We start from the raw sequence: 19,826 nt of genomic DNA, 5'->3' as shown, positions 1-19,826 counted from the left end.
CTTAGAAAAAATAAAAATAGAATAATAATTAGAATAAATATTGATTATTTTAAAATCACTGTGGATATGTAAAGTATAAAAATATAACCGATCTTTGCCATTCGAATAAAACATATCCTGAAAATAAGAATAATAATAAATTGATTACTTTTGTGTTTTTCTTAACACTGTGCACTGCTCCAAACTATATATTATTATTTATACTAATTTGCTAATTTGAAATGTAAACATAACATTCCAATACGAATTAGTTCTCTTCTACCCAAAAATGTTTGAACTTGAATTGTTATTGCTTAAATATCTTCCTATAGAGCATCATCTTACCCGAACATCTCACTTAAAGTGAACTAATCATTTCACTATTTAATTTCATTTTTTCCATTTGTTTTCTTTATTTTCAGAAACTAAAATAAACAAAAATCACCTGTACGGCACGCCAAAGCGCAAATACCTCCCATTAATTTACGTTAATTGCTGCGTGGGACCAGTCGTCGTCATTAGGCAGTGAGGTAAACCACGCCACCGTCATGGAGACTGAATCATTAAATCGGAAAAATTCTTCGCGAAAGAGTTCTGTGGTAAATGGAAATGGTGAGGCTGCGGCAAAAGTCGAGGCCGATGGAGGCGGTGAAGTAACGCTAAAGGCGAAAATGAGTTTGATCAATGGCTGTACGGTTATTGTTGGGTCCATTATTGGTTCGGGTATTTTTGTATCACCCACTGGTGTGCTGATGTACACGGGCAGTGTGAATTTGGCTTTAATTGTTTGGGTGGTATCCGGTATATTTTCAATGGTAAGTAATGTTAATAATTTAAAATAAACAAGTCAATTAAGACCTTGAAAAAATATTTTTAACCAGTAAGGAAAGTAGTAAAGTCGGACTGGGCTGACTATATGATACCCTTCACCACTTTGGGTATATTCTACATATGTATCCGAAAAACGTCGCCTTTTTGAAGGAATTTTGACATGAAATTGAACGAACTTGAAATGTGATTTTTATGTCTTCCTAGAACCAATGCTAAAATTTAGACTCGTTTGCGACGGATTTGTGTAAATCGATTTAAAGCAAACTTGGCACACGCTATTCGGTATGCTGCACTGTTTAAAATTTAATCTCAATAAAAAAGTCGAAATTATATATGGAAGCTACGATATATCTATATCTGAACCGATATGAAGCAAGCATGCCAGAGATTAATTTATATCAATTTCAGTACGTTGTGTCAATCGGCCTAGCTGTTGATCTTTAGTGCACAATTTACTTAAAATCGGACGAGGTGGTGTACACATCATTCTACACTTAATTCAATAAGCTATGCCAAAATTCGTGCAAATCGAATGATTTTTCAATTCCGAAATTCAATTTCAATAGGGTTCGTCCTTGGGCCAAACAAATGAGCTGTACCAAATTTCATCCAATTCGGATCATAAATGCGACCTGTACTTTGTTTACAATTTAACATGGACAGACGGACGGACGAACGGACATGCATAAATCGACTCAGAAAGTGATTCTATGCATATTCTCAAAAGGAACCATGGGCCCATCTCGAATATTTTGCCTGTTACAAACATATGCACAAAGGCATAATACCCTGTACCACAGTGTGGTGAAGGGTATAAAAACCCAGGCCTGTTGTAAGCCTTGAAAATTGTATTTTTTAATCCACTAATTTTGTAGGCATAGAAAAAATATCCACGTCTATTGTAGGTATTGAAAAAAATATTCTTCATAAATCCACGCCTATTGTAGGCCTTGCCATAATATTCTTCATAAATCCATGCCTATTGTAGGCCTTGCCAAAATATTCTTTAAAACATCCACGCCTATTGTAGCCCTAGAAAAAATATTCTTCAAAAAATCCACTCCTATTGTAGGCCTTGAAAAAATCTTTTTAGAAAAATCCATGAACCCCTTTTCGCCAAGGAACCTATACTATAAATTATGACTATTTGCCAACAATATTTAAATCAATTCGATAATTATTTTGATACATTGTATCTAGTACAAAAATTATAATAAAAAAATCCCACCTGTGATATCAAACTGGTATTTAAAAGACGATAAAAAGTCAAATAGTATTTTTGTTTACTTCGTAAAATGTAAATATGACTTAATGGCAACGACCACCTGAGACATATTCGATGAACAAGAATAAAGCCAATTGTTGGCTAATGAAAAATTACTACGAATATCTATTTACCACATCATTCATGAACACACTTTTTCGATAGACACCAGCCCATTTGTAGTAGTACATCTACTTCGTATTCCATCTGTGGAATGGGCCCCACCCCTACATGACGATATACAATTTAACACCTAATCCATATGGGCACAATTATTACGGTGAATGAAGACTACCGCTGAGGTGTTTTAATGTAAATTGTTAAGCGTCGACTTGTCGTTCGGTTGACGATTGTCACCTGTTGCTGGTGGTGCTTCTGCTACTAATATTTGCATTAATATTAGCACGATTACACGTTGTACATGATTCTAATACTTTCTTCTTTTTTCTTCTTCATTGTGTCATACCAGTTTCGCTGGTTAACTTATAAATAATTCAATATTTATTGCTGGTTTGGAAAACAGATGTTTGATGTGTTAATTGAACTAGTTTAAATTGGATTTGAGATTCGAATTAATGTCAGAATATTGATGTAGGTTGTAGGTTGATTTTTTTGCAGATTTTTTGAAGGGATACTAGTAGGGGTGAATTTTTATTAAATATTTTTTGCAGGGCTATCAATATCAATTTTTTAAAAATATTTTTAAAGGGCTACAATTTGGCATGGATTTTTATACCCTTCAACACACTGTGGTACAGGGTATTATGTCTTTGTGCATATGTTTGCAACAGGCAAAGGAAAACGAGACAGACATTGGTTCCTTTTGAGAATATACATAGTCGATTTATGCATGTCCGTCTGTCTGTCCATGTTAAATTGTAAACAAGTACAAGTCGCATTTATAATCCGAATTGGATGAAACTTGGCGCAGGTCACTTATTCGGTCCAAGGACCAACCCTATCGAAATTGGGAAAAATCGGTTCAAATTTAGATATAGCTTCCATATATATTTTCGTCCGATTTGAGGTAAATGGTGCACCAAAGTCCCTATATATCCTTCGATTTGCACGAAATTTGGCATAGCGTAATGAATTGCGTCCATAACGATGTGTATTAAGCTTCGTGAAAATCGGCTCAGATTTCGATATAGCTCCCATATATAGTTTCGTCCGATTGGAGGTAAATAGTGCACCAAAGTTCGTATATATCCTTCGATTTGCACGAAATTTGGCATAGCGTAATGAATTGCGTCCATAACGATGTATGTTAAGTTTCGTGAAAATCGGTTCAGATTTCGATATAGCTCCCATATATAGTTTCGTCCGATTTGAGGTAAATAGTGCACCAAAGTTCCTATATATCCTTCGATTTGCACGAAATTTGGCATAGCGTAATGAATTGAGTCTATAACGATGTATGTTAAGTTTCTTGAAAATCGGTTCAGATTTCGATATAGCTCCCATATATAGTTTCGTCCGATTTGAGGTAAATAGTGCACCAAAGTTCCTATATATCCTTCGATTTGCACGAAATTTGGCATAGCGTACTGAATTAAGTCTATAACGATGTGTATTAAGTTTCGAGAAAATAGGTTCAGATTTCGATAGCTCCCATATATACTTTCGTCCGATTTTAGGTAAATAGTGTGCCAAAGTCCCTATATATCCTTCGATTTGCCTAAAATTTGGCACAGCGTTCTGAATTGAGTCTAGAATGGTGTGTGTTAAGTTTCGTGAAAATCGGTTCAGATTTAGATATAGCTGTCATATATATTTTCGTCCGATTTTTGATAAATAGTGCAACAAAATCCCTAAATATCATCCGATTTGCACTAAATTTGGCATAGCGTACTGAATTGAGTCTAGAATGGTGTGTAATAAGTATCGTGAAAATCGGTTCAGATTTAGATATAGCTCCCATATATATTTTGGTCCGTATATATCTTTCGATTTGCACTAAATTTGGCATAGCGTACTGAATTAAGTCTAGAACAAGGTGTATTAAGTTTAGTGAACATTGGTTCAGATTTCGATGTAGCTCCCATATGTAATTTCGTCCGATTTGAGGTAAATAGTGCACCAAAGTCCCTATATATCCTCCGATTTGCACGGAATTTGGCATAGCGTACTGAATTAAGTCTAGAATGATGAGTGGTAAGATTCGTGAAGATCGGTTCAGATTTAGTTATAGCTCCCATATATAGTTTCGTCCGATTTGAGATAAATAGTGCACCAAAGTCCCTAATGATATATCTATAATTCTTCTATATTTTATTTGTATTCCATAAAAGCAGATGTATTTCAAAGAATCGAATATCTTCAAAGCCATTCCAAACATATAATTTATTTATTTACTTATCCCATCATTTAAATTAAATTGATTATTTACTCGCATTCCTCCTCCATTTACACTTCATAAATATTTGAGGGCTCTGCTTGACATGCCATCATAGCCAGCAGCAGAAGAAATTGTAGGCATTTCATTTTGTACAAGGGTTCTTGTTGTGGCGGTATGCCATCCTGCCACAGGCATTGACAATAATGAAATTACTCTGGAATTCCTTTAGCTGCCACTACAAGAACAGGAAGTCATAACATTCAGAATTATTGAAAGTCAAATGCATACATATCTCATTACTATTCTCTTAACGTCCTGCTCCAAGCCTCCAGGAATATTTACTCCTTCTCTGGCTAAGGAGTCATATTAAAATATTGAGCATTTCTTGTCATTCTCAAGTTGTTCGTTGTGGGTGGGCGAAATTCCTTCACTTGCAGTGTACATTCCTCTCTGACACACTTGAGAACATCAAGTGTCAATGTTTATGGACGATGATGACGGCGACGACCGTATCGATGTCGATAACAACGAATTGGCGTGACATCAATGCTAGCCAAGTTGTTGATTGTCTATTGGAGTCCAACCACTATGGCGAAAATAAAAAAACAACAACGTGTTAGGAATTTCCATTTTTCTAATTTAATTGATTTTAGAAAAACAAAAAATGTGCGTTGGTGGTTTTTCTCGGGTATTCGTATACGAGTACAAACATATTTCCGGAAAATTAAATATTTAATCAATAGCTCACTTGCTTTGTCTATATGGAGTATTTCTGCCCAAGGCGGATTATAAGGAATCTCTTTATGGAGGATTGTCGAAGCTATAAGCGTAATTTTTAAGGCCCATCAGAGGGCGGATTTTTAAGAAAATTGTTCAAAGAACAACCGAATTTTTTTATATATTTTTAACTCTTAAGAATATTCGTAGATTTTTTTCGAGATATTTTTCGAAGGCATGTCAATAGGCGTAGACTTTTAAAAGTATTTTTGAAGAGCTACCAATAGGCGTAGATATTTTATTATAACCTTCACCACACTGTGGTACAGGGTATTATGTCTTTGTGTATATGTTTTTAACAGGCAAAAGGAAACGAGAGAGATACATGGTTCCTTTTGAGAATATGCATAGAATCACTTTCTTAGTCGATTTATGCATGTCCATCTGTCTGTCCATGTTCATTTGTAAACAAACTACAGGTCGCATTTATAATCCGAATTGGATGAAATTTGGCACAGGTCACTTATTCGGCCCAAGGACGAACCCTATTGAAATTGGGAAAAATCGGTTAAGATTTAGATATAGCTCCCATATATATTTTCTCCGATTTTAAGTAAATAGTGCACCAAAGTCCCTATATATCCTTCGGTTTGCACGAAATTTGGCATAGTGTACTGAATTGAGTCTAGAATGATGAGTGGTAAGTTTCAGGAAAATCGGTTCAGATTACGATATGGCTCCCATATATACATTCGTCCGATTTAAGGTAAAAGGTGCACCAAAGTCAGTAACTATCTTTCGATTTGCACGAAATTTTGCACAGCGTACTGAATTGGATGTAGAATGATGTATGCTAAGTTTTGAGAAAATCTTTCAGATTTAGATATAGATCCCATATATAGTTTCGTCCGATTTTAGGTAAATGGTGCACCAAAGTCCCTATATATTTTTCTATTTGCACAAAATTTGGCATAGGGTAGTGAATTGGATGTAGAATGATGTGTGCTAAGTTTCGTGGAAATCGGTTCATATTTAGATATAGCTCCAATATATATATTCGTCCGATTTTATCTAAATGGTGCACTAAAGTCCCTATATATCTTTCGATTTGCATGAAATGTGGCACAACGTACTGAATTAAGTCTAGAAAGATGTGTGCTTAGTTTCGTGGAAATCGGTTCAGATTTAGATATAGCTCCCGTATATATTTTCGTCCGATTTAAGACAAATGGTGCATCAAAGTCCCTACTTATCTTTCGATTTGCATGACATTTCACAGCGTACTGAGTTAAGACTAGAATAATGTGTGTTAAGTTTCGTGGAAATCGGTTCAGATTTAGATATAGCTCCCATATATGTATTCGTCCGATTTAATGTTAATGGTGCACCAAAGACCCTATATATTCATAGATTTGCACGAAATTTGACATAGCGTACTGAATTGAGTCTAGAATGATGTGTGTTATGTTTCGTGAAAATCGTTTCAGATTTAGATATGACCCTATATATATTTCGTCCGATGGTACACCAAAGTCCGAATATATTTTCGATTTGCACGAAATTTGGCACAGCATACTGAATTGTGTCTAGAATGATGTGTGTTAAGTTTCGAGAAAATCAGGTCAGATTTAGATATAGCTCACATATATATTTTTTTGTCCGATTTAAGGTAAATGGTGCACCAAACTCCTAATGTTAACACGAAATTTTGCACAACGTATCCAATTGAGACTTGAATGACGTTATTGGGATTTGTTAAAATTGGCGCGAATGTAGCCATAGCTTCCATATGTATTTCGAACGGGTATCTGATTGAGATTAAATAAATATGGTGCAGAAAGACATGAGTATGTTCCTTCGAGGGAACATTGACATACAATTGTAAGGATACATATACCCAAAGTGGTGAAGGGTATCATATAGTCGGCCCAGTCCGACTTTACTACTTTCCTTACTGGTTAAAAATATGTTTTTAATGGTTAGCAATATGCGTAGACTTTTTAAATAAAAATTTAATAAAAAATCAGTCAATGGAATTATTTTCTGCCACGCGACCACCTAGTGTTAACAGATCAGGAATAATTATCTAGTACGATTCAAATTAAATATTAATTAAATATATTAGCATAATTTGAATTTTATATATGACAAGCTATTATAAATTAGTTTCTCCAATTAAAATATTTTAAATCCCATATGTAATGGTGATTACACTCATCATTAACCACATTTTTCTTTAATTTCAATTTTAAATAAATATCATATTTGCTTTTCTGTTTCAGGTCGGTGCCTATTGCTATGCGGAATTGGGTACAATGATTACAAAGTCCGGTGCTGATTATGCCTATATTATGGAAACATTTGGTCCATTTATGGCCTTCATACGTCTGTGGATTGAATGTATGATAGTGCGGCCGTGTTCGCAGGCAATTGTGGCGCTCACATTCAGTGTCTATGTGCTGAAACCGTTCTTTCCCGAATGTACACCACCCGAAGATGCAGCCAGGCTATTGGCTGTATGCTGTATATGTAAGTAGCTATTGTGAGTGGATTAAATCTCTCAGTTAACTACGATAAGAAGAGTTTCAATATAAAATGACTATTGACCCATGCATTAATCCAGGAACTCAAGAAATATGTTTAATTGTTTGCTTTTAAATCGCAATAAATAAACATTTTATTTGTTATTGTTATTGTATAGTACTCAAAAAATTTGTAGTTCATCAGACAAACTCTATTATGTATTTAAATTCAGATGAATGTTTCAAACCTAATGTAATTACTTCGAAAAATTACATCAGACGGATTGAAGATAACTGGGGAAGTATAAGAGAGTTTTTACATAGAAGAGAATAGTGTTATATATTGGTAAAATAAACTCACCTAGTGATAGAAGAGTATTCTCTATCAGAAATAAAAAAAATCTGCTTTGAAAAGGACTGTTTCTAGAATGAAGACAAATGTCGAACCTTGACAAATTTGAATTTAATTCGCATATGCAAGTTTCGCATCAGGGCGAAATAAATACAAGTTATCATCATACGACCTTTGTAAAGCCACATAGCCCAGTATGCCTAATGAGCAGAGATGGTCTGTACTAGAACTGATAAAAATTTCTAAATTATTTTGAGAAGAAAATTTTGAAATTTTATATGGATTTGGGTACGGCACGCGTAATTTCAAATTGATTAATGGAAATAGATATTTTGTCAAAAAACTAATGGATTTGGGTAGGTTTCCGACGTTTCTGACGTATGTATAATACGTCGGAAATGTATGTCATTTACGTCATTGTTTCTGACAGGCCATCTCTGCTAATGAGCCGCTTAACCAACGGCGAAACGCGTCGCATAATGATGGGTACGTATGTTCTTCTCCTGGCTTTCCTTTTTGGTTTTGACCATACCATTGTGTTAAGAAGCTTCCAGAGGGAGGGTAGAGGAACTTCGGGTAATGTGGACTACCATTTTCTTTTTATACCCTTCGCCACACTGTGGTACAGATTATTATGTATTTGTGCTTATTTTTGTAACAGGCAAAATGAATCGAGATAGGCCCATGGTTCCTTTTGAGAATATACCTAGAATCACTTTCTGAGTCGATTTATGTCTGCCCGTCCATGTATTCTTGTGAGCAAAGTACAGGTCGCATTTATGGTCCGATTTGGCTGAAATTTGTCAATGGTGACCTATTTGGCCCAAGGATGAAACCTACTGAAATTGTAGAAAATCGGTTCAGATTTAGATATTAGCTTCCATATATAGTTTCGTCCGATTTTATGTAAATGATCCGATTGAGGCAAAATTTTTGCACAGATTACTGAATAATTACTTACTTCGCCGGCTTATGACAGAACGGTTGTTCCATAAGCCGAGCTTAAAAAAAAAAGATTTGCTGGCGCGTCGGTCTTGTGAGCATCTCATCCAATTTGTAAGACCCTTTTCCGAGATGTTGTCTTTTACTTGATATTTCAATCGAATTCGTGGCCTTCCCCTTCTGCGTGAACCATAACTTGGCTCGCTTTTATATGCCTTTAAGCTGGGTCATCATCATCCATTTTTACAAAATGACCTAGCCAAAGTAGTAGTCGCTGCAGCTCAATCCATCAGACTATATCGATGTCTGTGAATAGTTGATATAGCTCATGGTTCATTCGGCGGCGATATTCACCGTCGACGCAGACCTGCCCATAGTTCATCCGGAGAATTTTTCTCTCAACTACTCCAAGAGCTGCCTCATCTGACTGCGCAAATACCCATGCTACAGATTCATCCTCTTAAATATCATCCAATTTGTAAGACCATTTTCCGAGATATGGGCTTCTACTTAACTTTTCATCGGATTCTTGGAATTCCCCTTCTGCGTGAACCATCACTTGGCTCGCTTTTATATCCCTTTTTGAGCTGGGGCATCTTCATCCATTCTCACAAGATGGCCTAGCCAACGTATTCGCTGCAGCTCGATCCGTCTGACTATGTCGATGTCTGAGAATAGTTGGTATAGCTCATGGTTCATTCAAACACTTCAAGAGCTGCCTCATCTGCTTGCACAAGTACCCATGCTTCAGATCCATACAACAGCACGGGTAATATTAGCGTATTGTAGAGTGTGAGTTTGGTATGGCCTTGCTTTTGAGTTGCTTACTCAGACCATAGTAGCATCTGTTGGCCAACACTATTCTTCTATTTCTTCTATTCAAAAAACTAATGGATTTGGGTAGGTTTCCGACGTTTCTGACGTATGTATAATACGTCGGAAATGTATGTCATTTACGTCATTGTTTCTGACAGGCCATCTCTGCTAATGAGCATCTTCATCCATTCTCACAAGATGGCCTAGCCAACGTATTCGCTGCAGCTCGATCCGTCTGACTATGTCGATGTCTGAGAATAGTTGGTATAGCTCATGGTTCATTCGACGGCGATATTCACCATCAACGCAGATCGGCCTTTTGATCTTCCGGAGAATTTTTCTCTCAAACACTTCAAGAGCTGCCTCATCTGCTTGCACAAGTACCCATGCTTCAGATCCATACAACAGCACGGGTAATATTAGCGTATTGTAGAGTGTGAATTTGGTATGGCCTTGCTTTTGAGTTGCTTACTCAGACCATAGTAGCATCTGTTGGCCAACACTATTCTCAACCGGATTTCATAGCTAATGTTATTAGTTTTGTTTATGGCGGTACCAAGGTATATAAAATCGTTCACTGCCTCGAAGCTGTAGTTTTCAAGTTCCATCAGCTTGGCTGTTTCGCCATTTACTGCCAGTCCCACTTTTGCAGATTCCTTCTCACTTCGTTCAAAGGTGGCTATTACCGTTCGCTATGTTCGACCCACTATTTCGATGCCGTCGGCGTAGGCGAGTAACATATGTTGTTTGTGTACATAGTGCCATTTCTGTTCACATTTGCATCTCGTATGACCTTTTCAAGCAAGATATTGAACAGGTCACACGACAAACTGTCGCCTTGTCTGAATCCTCGTTCGGTATTAAAGGGCTCCTTTCCTACTTTAACTGCAAACATTATACCAATTAAAGTTATCCTGCATATCCATATTAATTTTGCAGGAATGCCAAAGGCAGACGTGGCTTTAAACACCTCTGAATAAATAGGGCTGTCGAAATTGGCTTTATAATCGACGAATAGGTGGAATGTGTCGATGTGTTTTTCGTAAGGGGTTTTCCAGGATCTTGCGCAGAGTAAAAATCTGATCAATGGTGGATTTGCCAGGCCTGAAGATGCATTGGTATGGTCCAATAATGTCATTGGCTATTGGCTATATTCGTTCACACATCACGCTGGATAGTACTTTATATGCGATGGGAAGGAGACTTATTCCTCTATAGTTGGTACATATCGTCTTGTCTCCATTTTTGTGCACGGGACACAGGATGCCGAGGCTCCAATCATTGGGCATGCATTCCTCTAGTCAAATCAAGACCACCGGTCTTGAATAGTTCGGCTAATAATCGATCGGCACCTGCTGCTTTATTGTTCTTCAGACGATTTATTGCCACTCTGACCTCATCTTGTATAGGTGATATACACTCTATACCGTCATCTCTTATTGGTTCTGGGGTATCTTCTTCACCGCCACTATTTGATACCAGAAGCTTTTCAAAATGCTCCTTCCAGATCATTAGCACGCAATCTGTATCTGTCACCAGGTTTCAATCTTCATCTCTACAGGAGGATGTGCCTGCGCCAAAGCCTTCGGTTTGGTGTTTTACTTGTTGGTAAAATATCCGGACTTCATTCTGACTCCTGTACATCTCGATTTGCTCACGCTCACGTTTTTCTTGTTCTTTCTTCTTTTTATGAAAATACGTTTCTCCACTCTCCTTTCCTCTCGATTATTCTCCATCGCATTACGTGTTGCCCTATACGCTGCGTTTTTCACCTCGGTAGCATTACGACACTCCTGATCGTACCATGGGATTCTTGATGGTGGTTTTTAGTACCCAAGTTCTGATTTTGCTGCAGTTTGTAGAGAGTGGGCAATTTTTTGCCATTGTGCTTCTATACTATTATCGCTATTATCGGGACAAGAAGTGCTTTCGTCAAGCAGGTGGTTAAGTTGAGCGGAGTAGGTATCTGTTACCTGTTGTGTTTGCAGCTTGTCGACGTCGAGTTTCCGTGTTACATTAGATTGCACCTTTGCTGCTACATTAGGACGGGTGCGACCCTTGGCACTGGACGAATGCCTTCCGTCTACCACAACATGGTCAATTTGATTTCTCGTTGCTTGATCAGGAGAAATCCTGCTTGAATCTGGTGCTGCTAACTACCATGTTTTTTACAGCCGCGAAGTCAATCAACCTCATGCCGTTGTCGTATGATTCTTCATGGAGGCTGAATTTTCTGACGGTGGAATCAAAAATATTTTCGCTTCTGATCTTTGCATTAAAATCTCCTAACAGAATTTTAATGTCATAGCCAGAGCTGCGGTCATATGCAGTTTCCAGGCGCTCGTAAAAAATGTCTTTGGTCTGTGTTTTGCTTTAAAAAAATGTTTAAAATAATTGGTTCCGATTTATTCAACATCAGCTTTTTATGGTCATTACTTTCTTATTCACATTTAACAGTTTTACCATGAGACTACTTACAAATCTCTATTTCCTCATAAATATTAATAGCAACCCATAGAATTCGTATTTATTACTTAACTCAATAAATATTTGTTTTCTTCATTTCAGTAATCCTGACATTTGTTAACTGTTGGGACGTCAAATGGGCAACCGCTGTGCAGGACATATTCACATATGCCAAAGTAAGTAAAGGACACACATTCGTCCTGCTGTCCTAATGATAAAGCATCATAAACTGATTTGTGTTCCCGTTTCTTCTCTCCTCCTCTTTTTTTCGTTAAATCCATTTACTAGCTGTTGGCCTTGTTTATCATCATTGCATCGGGCATGTATCAACTTTACTTGGGCAATACCGAATATTTTACATTTGAGAATACCGATACAAAAGTCACATCGCTGGCCCTATCATTCTACTCTGGATTATTTGCCTACAATGGATGGTAAGTAAAAGAACATGGGAGGAAGTGGCAAATGGATGGTTGGGGATATAAAAATGGCGAGCATAACGCAATTCATGGATACACATCCGCGCGACCAAGGATGTGCTGTTATTGAAGGTTGCGAAATGTCATCACTTGTTGATTTATTTTACTTTTTTTGTCATTACAAAGGAAGTCATGAAATGAGTAGATAGTCAGAATGAAAATAATAGGATTTTGTGATTTGATTATTTTTGCTGACCTATCTTACATGACGGGCCCGGCAATAGTTGTGGGTGAAAAGAAGATGTGGAAATGACAGTTGAAGTTTATTGAGTTATACTGGTTATTTAATGATGATGCTGTCCCTGTTGTGTATATGTTATTAGGGAATAGCTAATAAGGTTATTTTGAGATCAAGGAGAAACATATTGTGTTCCTGTGGGAATACAATGTTTCTGGTCTGCATTAAATATAATAGCATTAAAGTGTCGGATTTAGTAAAATAGTAAACCAGTAAGGAAAGTAGTAAAGTCGGACGGGGCCGACTATATGATACCCTTCACCACTATGGGTATATTAAACAGGACTATTAGCATGAACTTGAATGAAATAAAATATGTGATATTTATCTAAATGTGAATCTACGTAGATCTATCCATAAAGTATGTAAATCGACTTCAAACAAATATAAATAGGTCATCCGTTGGGCTATGTCTGTACTTCTAGAAAACGAAACTACATAATTCTATGCTCAATTTTGTACGTTGTGCAAAATTTGATGTCAAACTGACTAACATGAGGAGTTTGATGCCCAATTTACTTGAAATCGGGCCAAATATTAAGCGATTTCAAACAAACTTGTCACAGGATACGTTATACTAATTTCAGAACGTTTTGTTCCTATTGGTTCCTTGGTGCGTCAAGTACTTAAAATCAATCTATAATAAAAGGGAGCTATATCTAAATGTGGACCGATTTTCACGAAACAACGCAGACATCAATCTAGGCTCAATTCAGTACGTTATGCCAAATTTCGTGCAAATCGAAAGATATATAGGGACTTTGGGGTACCATTTACATGAAATCGGACGAAACTATATATGGGAGCTATATCTAAATCTGGACCGATTTTCACGAAACTTTACATACATCATTCTAGACCTAAATGATTAGGCTGTACCAAATTTCGTGCAAATCGAAAGATATATAGGGTCTTTGGGGCACCATTTACATGAAATCGGACGAAACTATAAGTGGGAGCTATATATAAGTGGGAGCTATATATAAGTGGGAGCTATATATAAGTGGGAGCTATATAGAAATCTGGACTGATTTTCATAAAACTTGGCAGACATCCTTCTAGGCTCAATTAAGTACGTTATGCCAAATTTCGTGCAAATCGAAAGATATATAGGGACTTTGGGGTACCATTTACATGAAATCGGACGAAACTATATATGGGAGCTATATCTAAATCTGGACCGATTTTCACGAAACTTGGCAGAAATCATTCTAGGCTTAATTCAGTACGTTATGCCAAATTTCATGCAAATCAAAAGATATATAGGGACTTTGGGGCACCATTTACCTGAAATCGGACGAAACTATATATGGGAGCTATATCTAAATCTGGACCGATTTTCACGAAACTTGGCAGACATCATTATATGCCTAAATGATTAGCATGTACCAAATTTCGAGCAAATCGAAAGATATATAGGGACCGTTTACATTAAATCGGTTAAATATATATATGGGAGCTATATCTAAATCTGAACCGATTTTTCCCAATTTCAATAGGGTTCGTCCTTGGGCCGAATAAGTGACCTATGCCAAATTTCATCCAATTCGGATCATAAATGCGACCTGTACTTTGTTTACAATTTAACATGGACAGACAGACGGACGGACATGCATAAATCGACTTAGAAAGTGATTCTATGCATATTCTCAAAAGGAACCATGGGTCTATCTCGATTATTTTTGCCTGTTACAAACATATGCACAAAGACATAATACCCTGTACCACAGTGTGGTGAAGGGTATAAAAACGTCATTATGTTCAGGCGGGCCAAAGTTTTTTAAACACGTGGTGTGCATATGGCGAAGGTTGTGCATTATCTGGTAGAAGGTTGTTCATGTTCTAAAAAAAAACCAGTGAGCGGAGCAGTATAGTCGGACGGGCCGACCATGCGATACCCTACACAACTTCCATGAAAATCTATCTTTTTGTGGTTCTATATTCTGAGATTGGGCAATATTTCGCGATCTTTGCACACTTTTGACTGGCTAGAAGTCAGCAAATGTAACAAATAATCAGTACAGTCCCTCTAATTACTTGTCCAGATTCCCTTCACCGTGGGTTGTGTTGTGATGTTCGGCTTTCGACTCGAAAAGTACAAATAATTAAGTTTTCATCCGAAAAAATTATTATCTGATCATCACCTAACATTTTAGGCGTTATCCTTGACCATAACTGGAACCACATGGAACATTTCAAAGCGATCAGCGCTATATTTCCGCCTTCAAGTGTGGTAATAGGTTACTAAATAATATATGAATACGTAAGCACATGTAAATATTTAAGTGTAACTCCCGCATCCGAGTACCTATGACAATATAATTGGTATCAATTTAAAGGTCAACCACTTCTCTTGGATATACTGTCAACTTCTGGGGCATATGTCCTTCAGTGGTAAATATATACTCTATAGAATACAAATTTTGTCATTTTTCACACAAAAGTTAGGGTCCATTTGACCCTCTAAATATTGACCGATCTTTATCAAAACAGGCATGCTTATTCTTTGACCCGATCCCCTTCTCTATGCAAAAATTCGCGGTGTTTATATTGAATAATTTCAGGAAAGAAGGTTCTTATTCGTCAGGAAACCAATAAGCCAAATTATAGACATTTCGATGAGAAAATTCGGTTATCAGAACTTGAACCTGTATTAAAAATTATCACAAAAATGTGGTATGCTGCAGCACAGCACGCTGTCCCCATATGGAACAGACGTAGGCTACTCGGTGAACCATATACACAAAATCAGACAAAATATATATGGGTGATTTATCTAAATCTAAACGGATTTTTGCTACTTTAATACACATCACATTAAACTCACAACTTTTAAATTTCTTGTAAATAAAAAAAACATAGGCTCTTCGGCGCACCATTTACATACAATTGACGAAAATATATTTGGGAACACACGTCTACAGGACATTATTCAGTACACTGCATAAAATTTGGCTCAATCGGACAAAAATTGAGATTTTGGTGAACCATTTACATAAAATCGGACGAAACTATATATGGGAGCTATATCTATATCTGATCCAATTTCAATGAAACTTAACACACTCTATCCTAATTTCAATTCCATACGTTATGCCAAATTTCGTCTCAATCGGACAAAAATTGGGAGTTTGATGCACCATTTACATAAAATCGGACGAAGTTCTATATGGGAGCTATATCTATATCTGAAACAATTTCAATGAAACTTAGCACACCCTTTCAATTCCATAAGTTATGCCAAATTTCGCCTCAATCGGACAAAAATTGGGATTTTGGTGCACCATTTACATAAAATCGGACGAAGTTCTATATGGGAGCTATATCTAAATCTGAACCGATTTCAATGAAACTTAACACACTCTATCCTACTTTCAATTCCATACGTTATGCAAAATTTCGCCTCAATCGGACAAAAATTGGAAGTTTGGTGGACCATTTACCTAAAATCTGATGAAGCTATATATGGGAGCAATATCTATATCTGATCCGATTTCAATAAAACTTAACACACTCTATCCCACTCTCAATTCCATATGATATGCCAAATTTCGTCGCAATCGGACAAATATTGGGAGTTTGGTGCATCATTTACATAAAATCGGACGAAGTTCTATATGGGAGGTATATCTATATCTGATCAAATTTCAATGAAACTTAACACACTCTATCCTACTTTCAATTCCATACGTTATGCCAAATTTCGCCTCAATCGGACAAAAATTGGGAGTTTGGTGGACCATTTACCTAAAATCGGACGAAGCTATATATGAGAGCTATATCTAAATCTGAACCGATTTCAATGAAACTTAACACATACTATCCTACTTTCAATTCCATACGTTATGCCAAATTTCGTCTCAGTGGGACAAAAATTGGGAGTTTGGTGGACCATTTACCTAAAATCGGATGAAGCTATATATGAGAGCTATATCTAAATCTGAACCGATTTCAACAAAATTTTATAGACAGCAAACGGGACCTAATTCAGTCTGTTCCGAAAAATGTTGTCTCGATCGGACAAATACTGTGTGTTTGGTGCACCATTCAGTTAAAATCGTATTTTCGTCCGATTTTATATTAATGGGGGACCACAGTATCTATATATCTTTCGATTTGCAATTTGGTATAACGTTCTGAATTAAGTCTGGAGAGATGTGTGCTAAGTTTCATGAAAATCGGTTCAGATTTAGATATAGCTCCCATATATATTTTCGTCCGAGTTTATATAAATGGTGTACCACAGCCCCCATATCTTTCGATTTGCATGAAATTTGGCATAGCGTACTCAATTAAGTCTAGAATGATGTGTGTTGAGTTTCGTGAAAATCGGTTCAGATTTAGTTATAGCTCCCACATATAGTTTCGTCCGATTTCATGTAAATGGTGCACCAAAGTCACTATATATCCTTCGATCTGCACGAAATTTGCCACATCGTACTGAATTGAGCCTAGAATGGTGTGTGGTAAGTTTCGTGAAAATCGGTTCAGATTTAGATATTACTCCATATATAGTTTCGTCCGATTTTATATAAATGGTGTACCACAGCCTCTATGTATCATTCGATTTGCACGAAATTTGGTATAGCGTACTCAATTAAGTGTAGAATGATGTGTGTTGGGTTTCGTGAAAATCGGTTCAGATTTAGTTATAGCTCCCACATATAGTTTCGTCCGATTTTATGCAAATGGTGCACCAAAGTCACTATATATCCTTCGATCTGCAAGAAATTTGCCACATCGTACTGAATTGAGCCTAGAATGGTGTGTGGTAAGTTTCGTGGAAATCAGTTCAGATTTAGATATAGCTCTCATATGTATTTTCGTCCGATTTTATATAAATGGTGTACCACAGCCTCTATATATCTTTCGATTTGTACGAAATTTGGCACAGCGTACTCAATTAAGTCTAGAATGATGTGTGCCGAGTTTCGTGAAAATCGGTTCAGATTTAGGTATAGCTCCCAAATATATATTCGTCCGATTTTATATAAATGGTGTACCACAGCGTCCATATATCTTTCGATTTGCACGAAATTTGGCATAGCGTACTGAATTAAGTCTGAAGTGATGTATGCTAAGTTTCGTGAAAATCGGTTCAGATTTAGGTATAGCTCACATATATATTTTCGTCCGATTTAATGTAAATAGTGTACTGAAGTCCCTGTATATCTTTCGATTTGGACGACATTTGGCATTTCGTACCGAATTAATCCTAGAATGATGTGTGCTAATTTTCGTGAATATATATTCGTCCGATTTTCGGAGAATAGTGCACCAAACCCCCTAATTTTTGTCCGATTGATACGAAATTTTGCACAACTTATCATATTGAGACTAGAATGGCGTTATAGCTTCTATATATTCGTATATTTCAAACTGGTGTCTTATTGAGATTAAATTTTGAATAGTGCGGCATACTGAAAAGAATGTATCAAGTTTGCTATTTCCACAAATTTGTCCCATTTTACGCAAACGACTTAAATCTGAGTTTTTGAGTTCTTATTGCGTAGAAAATGATAAATTTTGGTCCAAATTTCGGCGTAGCCCTATTATTAGATATGTTGGGTAATTACAATCGAGTTGGCTCTTATTCGATATTTGAGGTTGTCATTGGGTCTCATTCGGTGACAAATTTTCCTACAAAAAATTATAAATATCGATCTTTAAGTATAGCCTCCATATATGTTGGTCCCCAACTTTTTTCCACACGAAATTACTATATTTTATCATTACGCAGTGCCTGTAATTTGGCGTTCCGGAACCTTGGGGGGTAAATAACATCTTCACTGAACAACCAAGTCCTTGTTTATAATTTTTTCTTTCAAAATTATTCAACAAATTTATACTGAGTGATATATTTTGTTCTCCAAATTTCAGGAATTATCTTAATTTCATTATTGAAGAATTGAAGGACCCCGTTAAGAATCTACCCCGCGCCATTGCAATTTCATGTATATTGGTAACCCTGGTCTATGTCTTGGCCAATGTTTCATTCTACACAATTTTGTCACCCGATGAGGTGTTGGGATCTCAGGCTGTTGCCGTAACCTATGCCGAAAGAGCTTTCGGTGTTATTGCATGGACCATACCAGGTAACCTCTTGAAACTGTTATAATTCTTTATTTATTAAATCAAATCTCTTTGATTGTTTTAGTATTTGTGGCTCTTTCAACATTCGGTGCTGTAAATGGTATTCTGCTGACCTCGTCACGTCTCTTCTATGCCGGTGCCAATGAGGGCCAAATGCCTGAAATTTTAACCATGATTCAAATACAAAGATTTACACCCACACCAGCTGTTTTGGCCATGGCTTTACTGTCGATGTTATATTTGACAGTATCGGATATTTTCGCTCTAATCAATTATGTTGGTTTTGCCACGTGGGTAAGTGGAGGAGGTGTTCTAAAAATCAACCCAAATGAATAATAACCAAAAAAATCTTCCTCATATTCTTCCAGTTAAGTATTGGTGTTGCCGTCTTGTGCTTGCCCTGGTTACGTTGGGCCCAACCCAATTTACCCCGCCCAATTCGTGTACCCTTGATCTTCCCCATTGTCTATTTGTTGGCCACAATTTTCGTTACCGTCGTACCCATGTATGCCAGTCCTGTTGAAACCGGCTATGGCATTTTGATGATCATGTCCAGTATACCCGTCTATTTGGTATTTATTGCGTGGAAAAATAAACCAATGTGGTTCCAAAAGACTATGGGTAAGTTGGTTAAGTAGTACATACAATTAATATATATATTTCATATAAATATAACCAAAACATCAACTCATTTGCTCATTGGGCTTTGTTTTTTATCTACGAAGTGAAAAAAATATTATTCCCATATATTTTATGATTTTGAAATCCTAACATCCCTTTTTAAATTTT

At 36.6% G+C, this 19,826-nt stretch overlaps 1 protein-coding gene across 1 annotated transcript; it reads left to right on the top strand.

The window, feature by feature from the left end:
- The first annotated feature begins 526 nt into the window (after positions 1 to 526).
- Positions 527 to 19,675, top strand: LOC133324429 (large neutral amino acids transporter small subunit 2-like). Its single transcript, XM_061533271.1, has 7 exons — positions 527 to 794; positions 7,412 to 7,658; positions 12,330 to 12,403; positions 12,516 to 12,661; positions 18,825 to 19,039; positions 19,102 to 19,331; positions 19,406 to 19,675. Exons 1-7 carry the CDS (start codon positions 528 to 530, stop codon positions 19,673 to 19,675), a joined length of 1,449 nt encoding a protein of 482 aa, XP_061389255.1. The 5' UTR covers position 527.
- Positions 19,676 to 19,826: the final 151 nt, after the last annotated feature.

Source organism: Musca vetustissima, unplaced genomic scaffold (assembly GCF_032173495.1).
Source record: "Musca vetustissima isolate MV318-11 ecotype Yass unplaced genomic scaffold, APGP_CSIRO_Mvet_v1 utg515330, whole genome shotgun sequence".
Classification (NCBI taxonomy): domain Eukaryota; kingdom Metazoa; phylum Arthropoda; class Insecta; order Diptera; family Muscidae; genus Musca; species Musca vetustissima.
This window is presented reverse-complemented; position numbering and strand designations above follow the sequence as displayed.

What these genes read in the sequence shown, in the direction of transcription:
- LOC133324429 (XM_061533271.1), top strand. Translation starts at nt 528, where the DNA reads ATGGAGACTGAATCATTAAATCGGAAAAATTCTTCGCGAAAGAGTTCT. An exon ending in ACATATTCACATATGCCAAA is followed by an intron (nt 12,404 to 12,515) that starts GTAAGTAAAGGA and finishes TCCATTTACTAG; the next exon opens with CTGTTGGCCTTGTTTATCAT. An exon ending in TATTGCATGGACCATACCAG is followed by an intron (nt 19,040 to 19,101) that starts GTAACCTCTTGA and finishes TGATTGTTTTAG; the next exon opens with TATTTGTGGCTCTTTCAACA.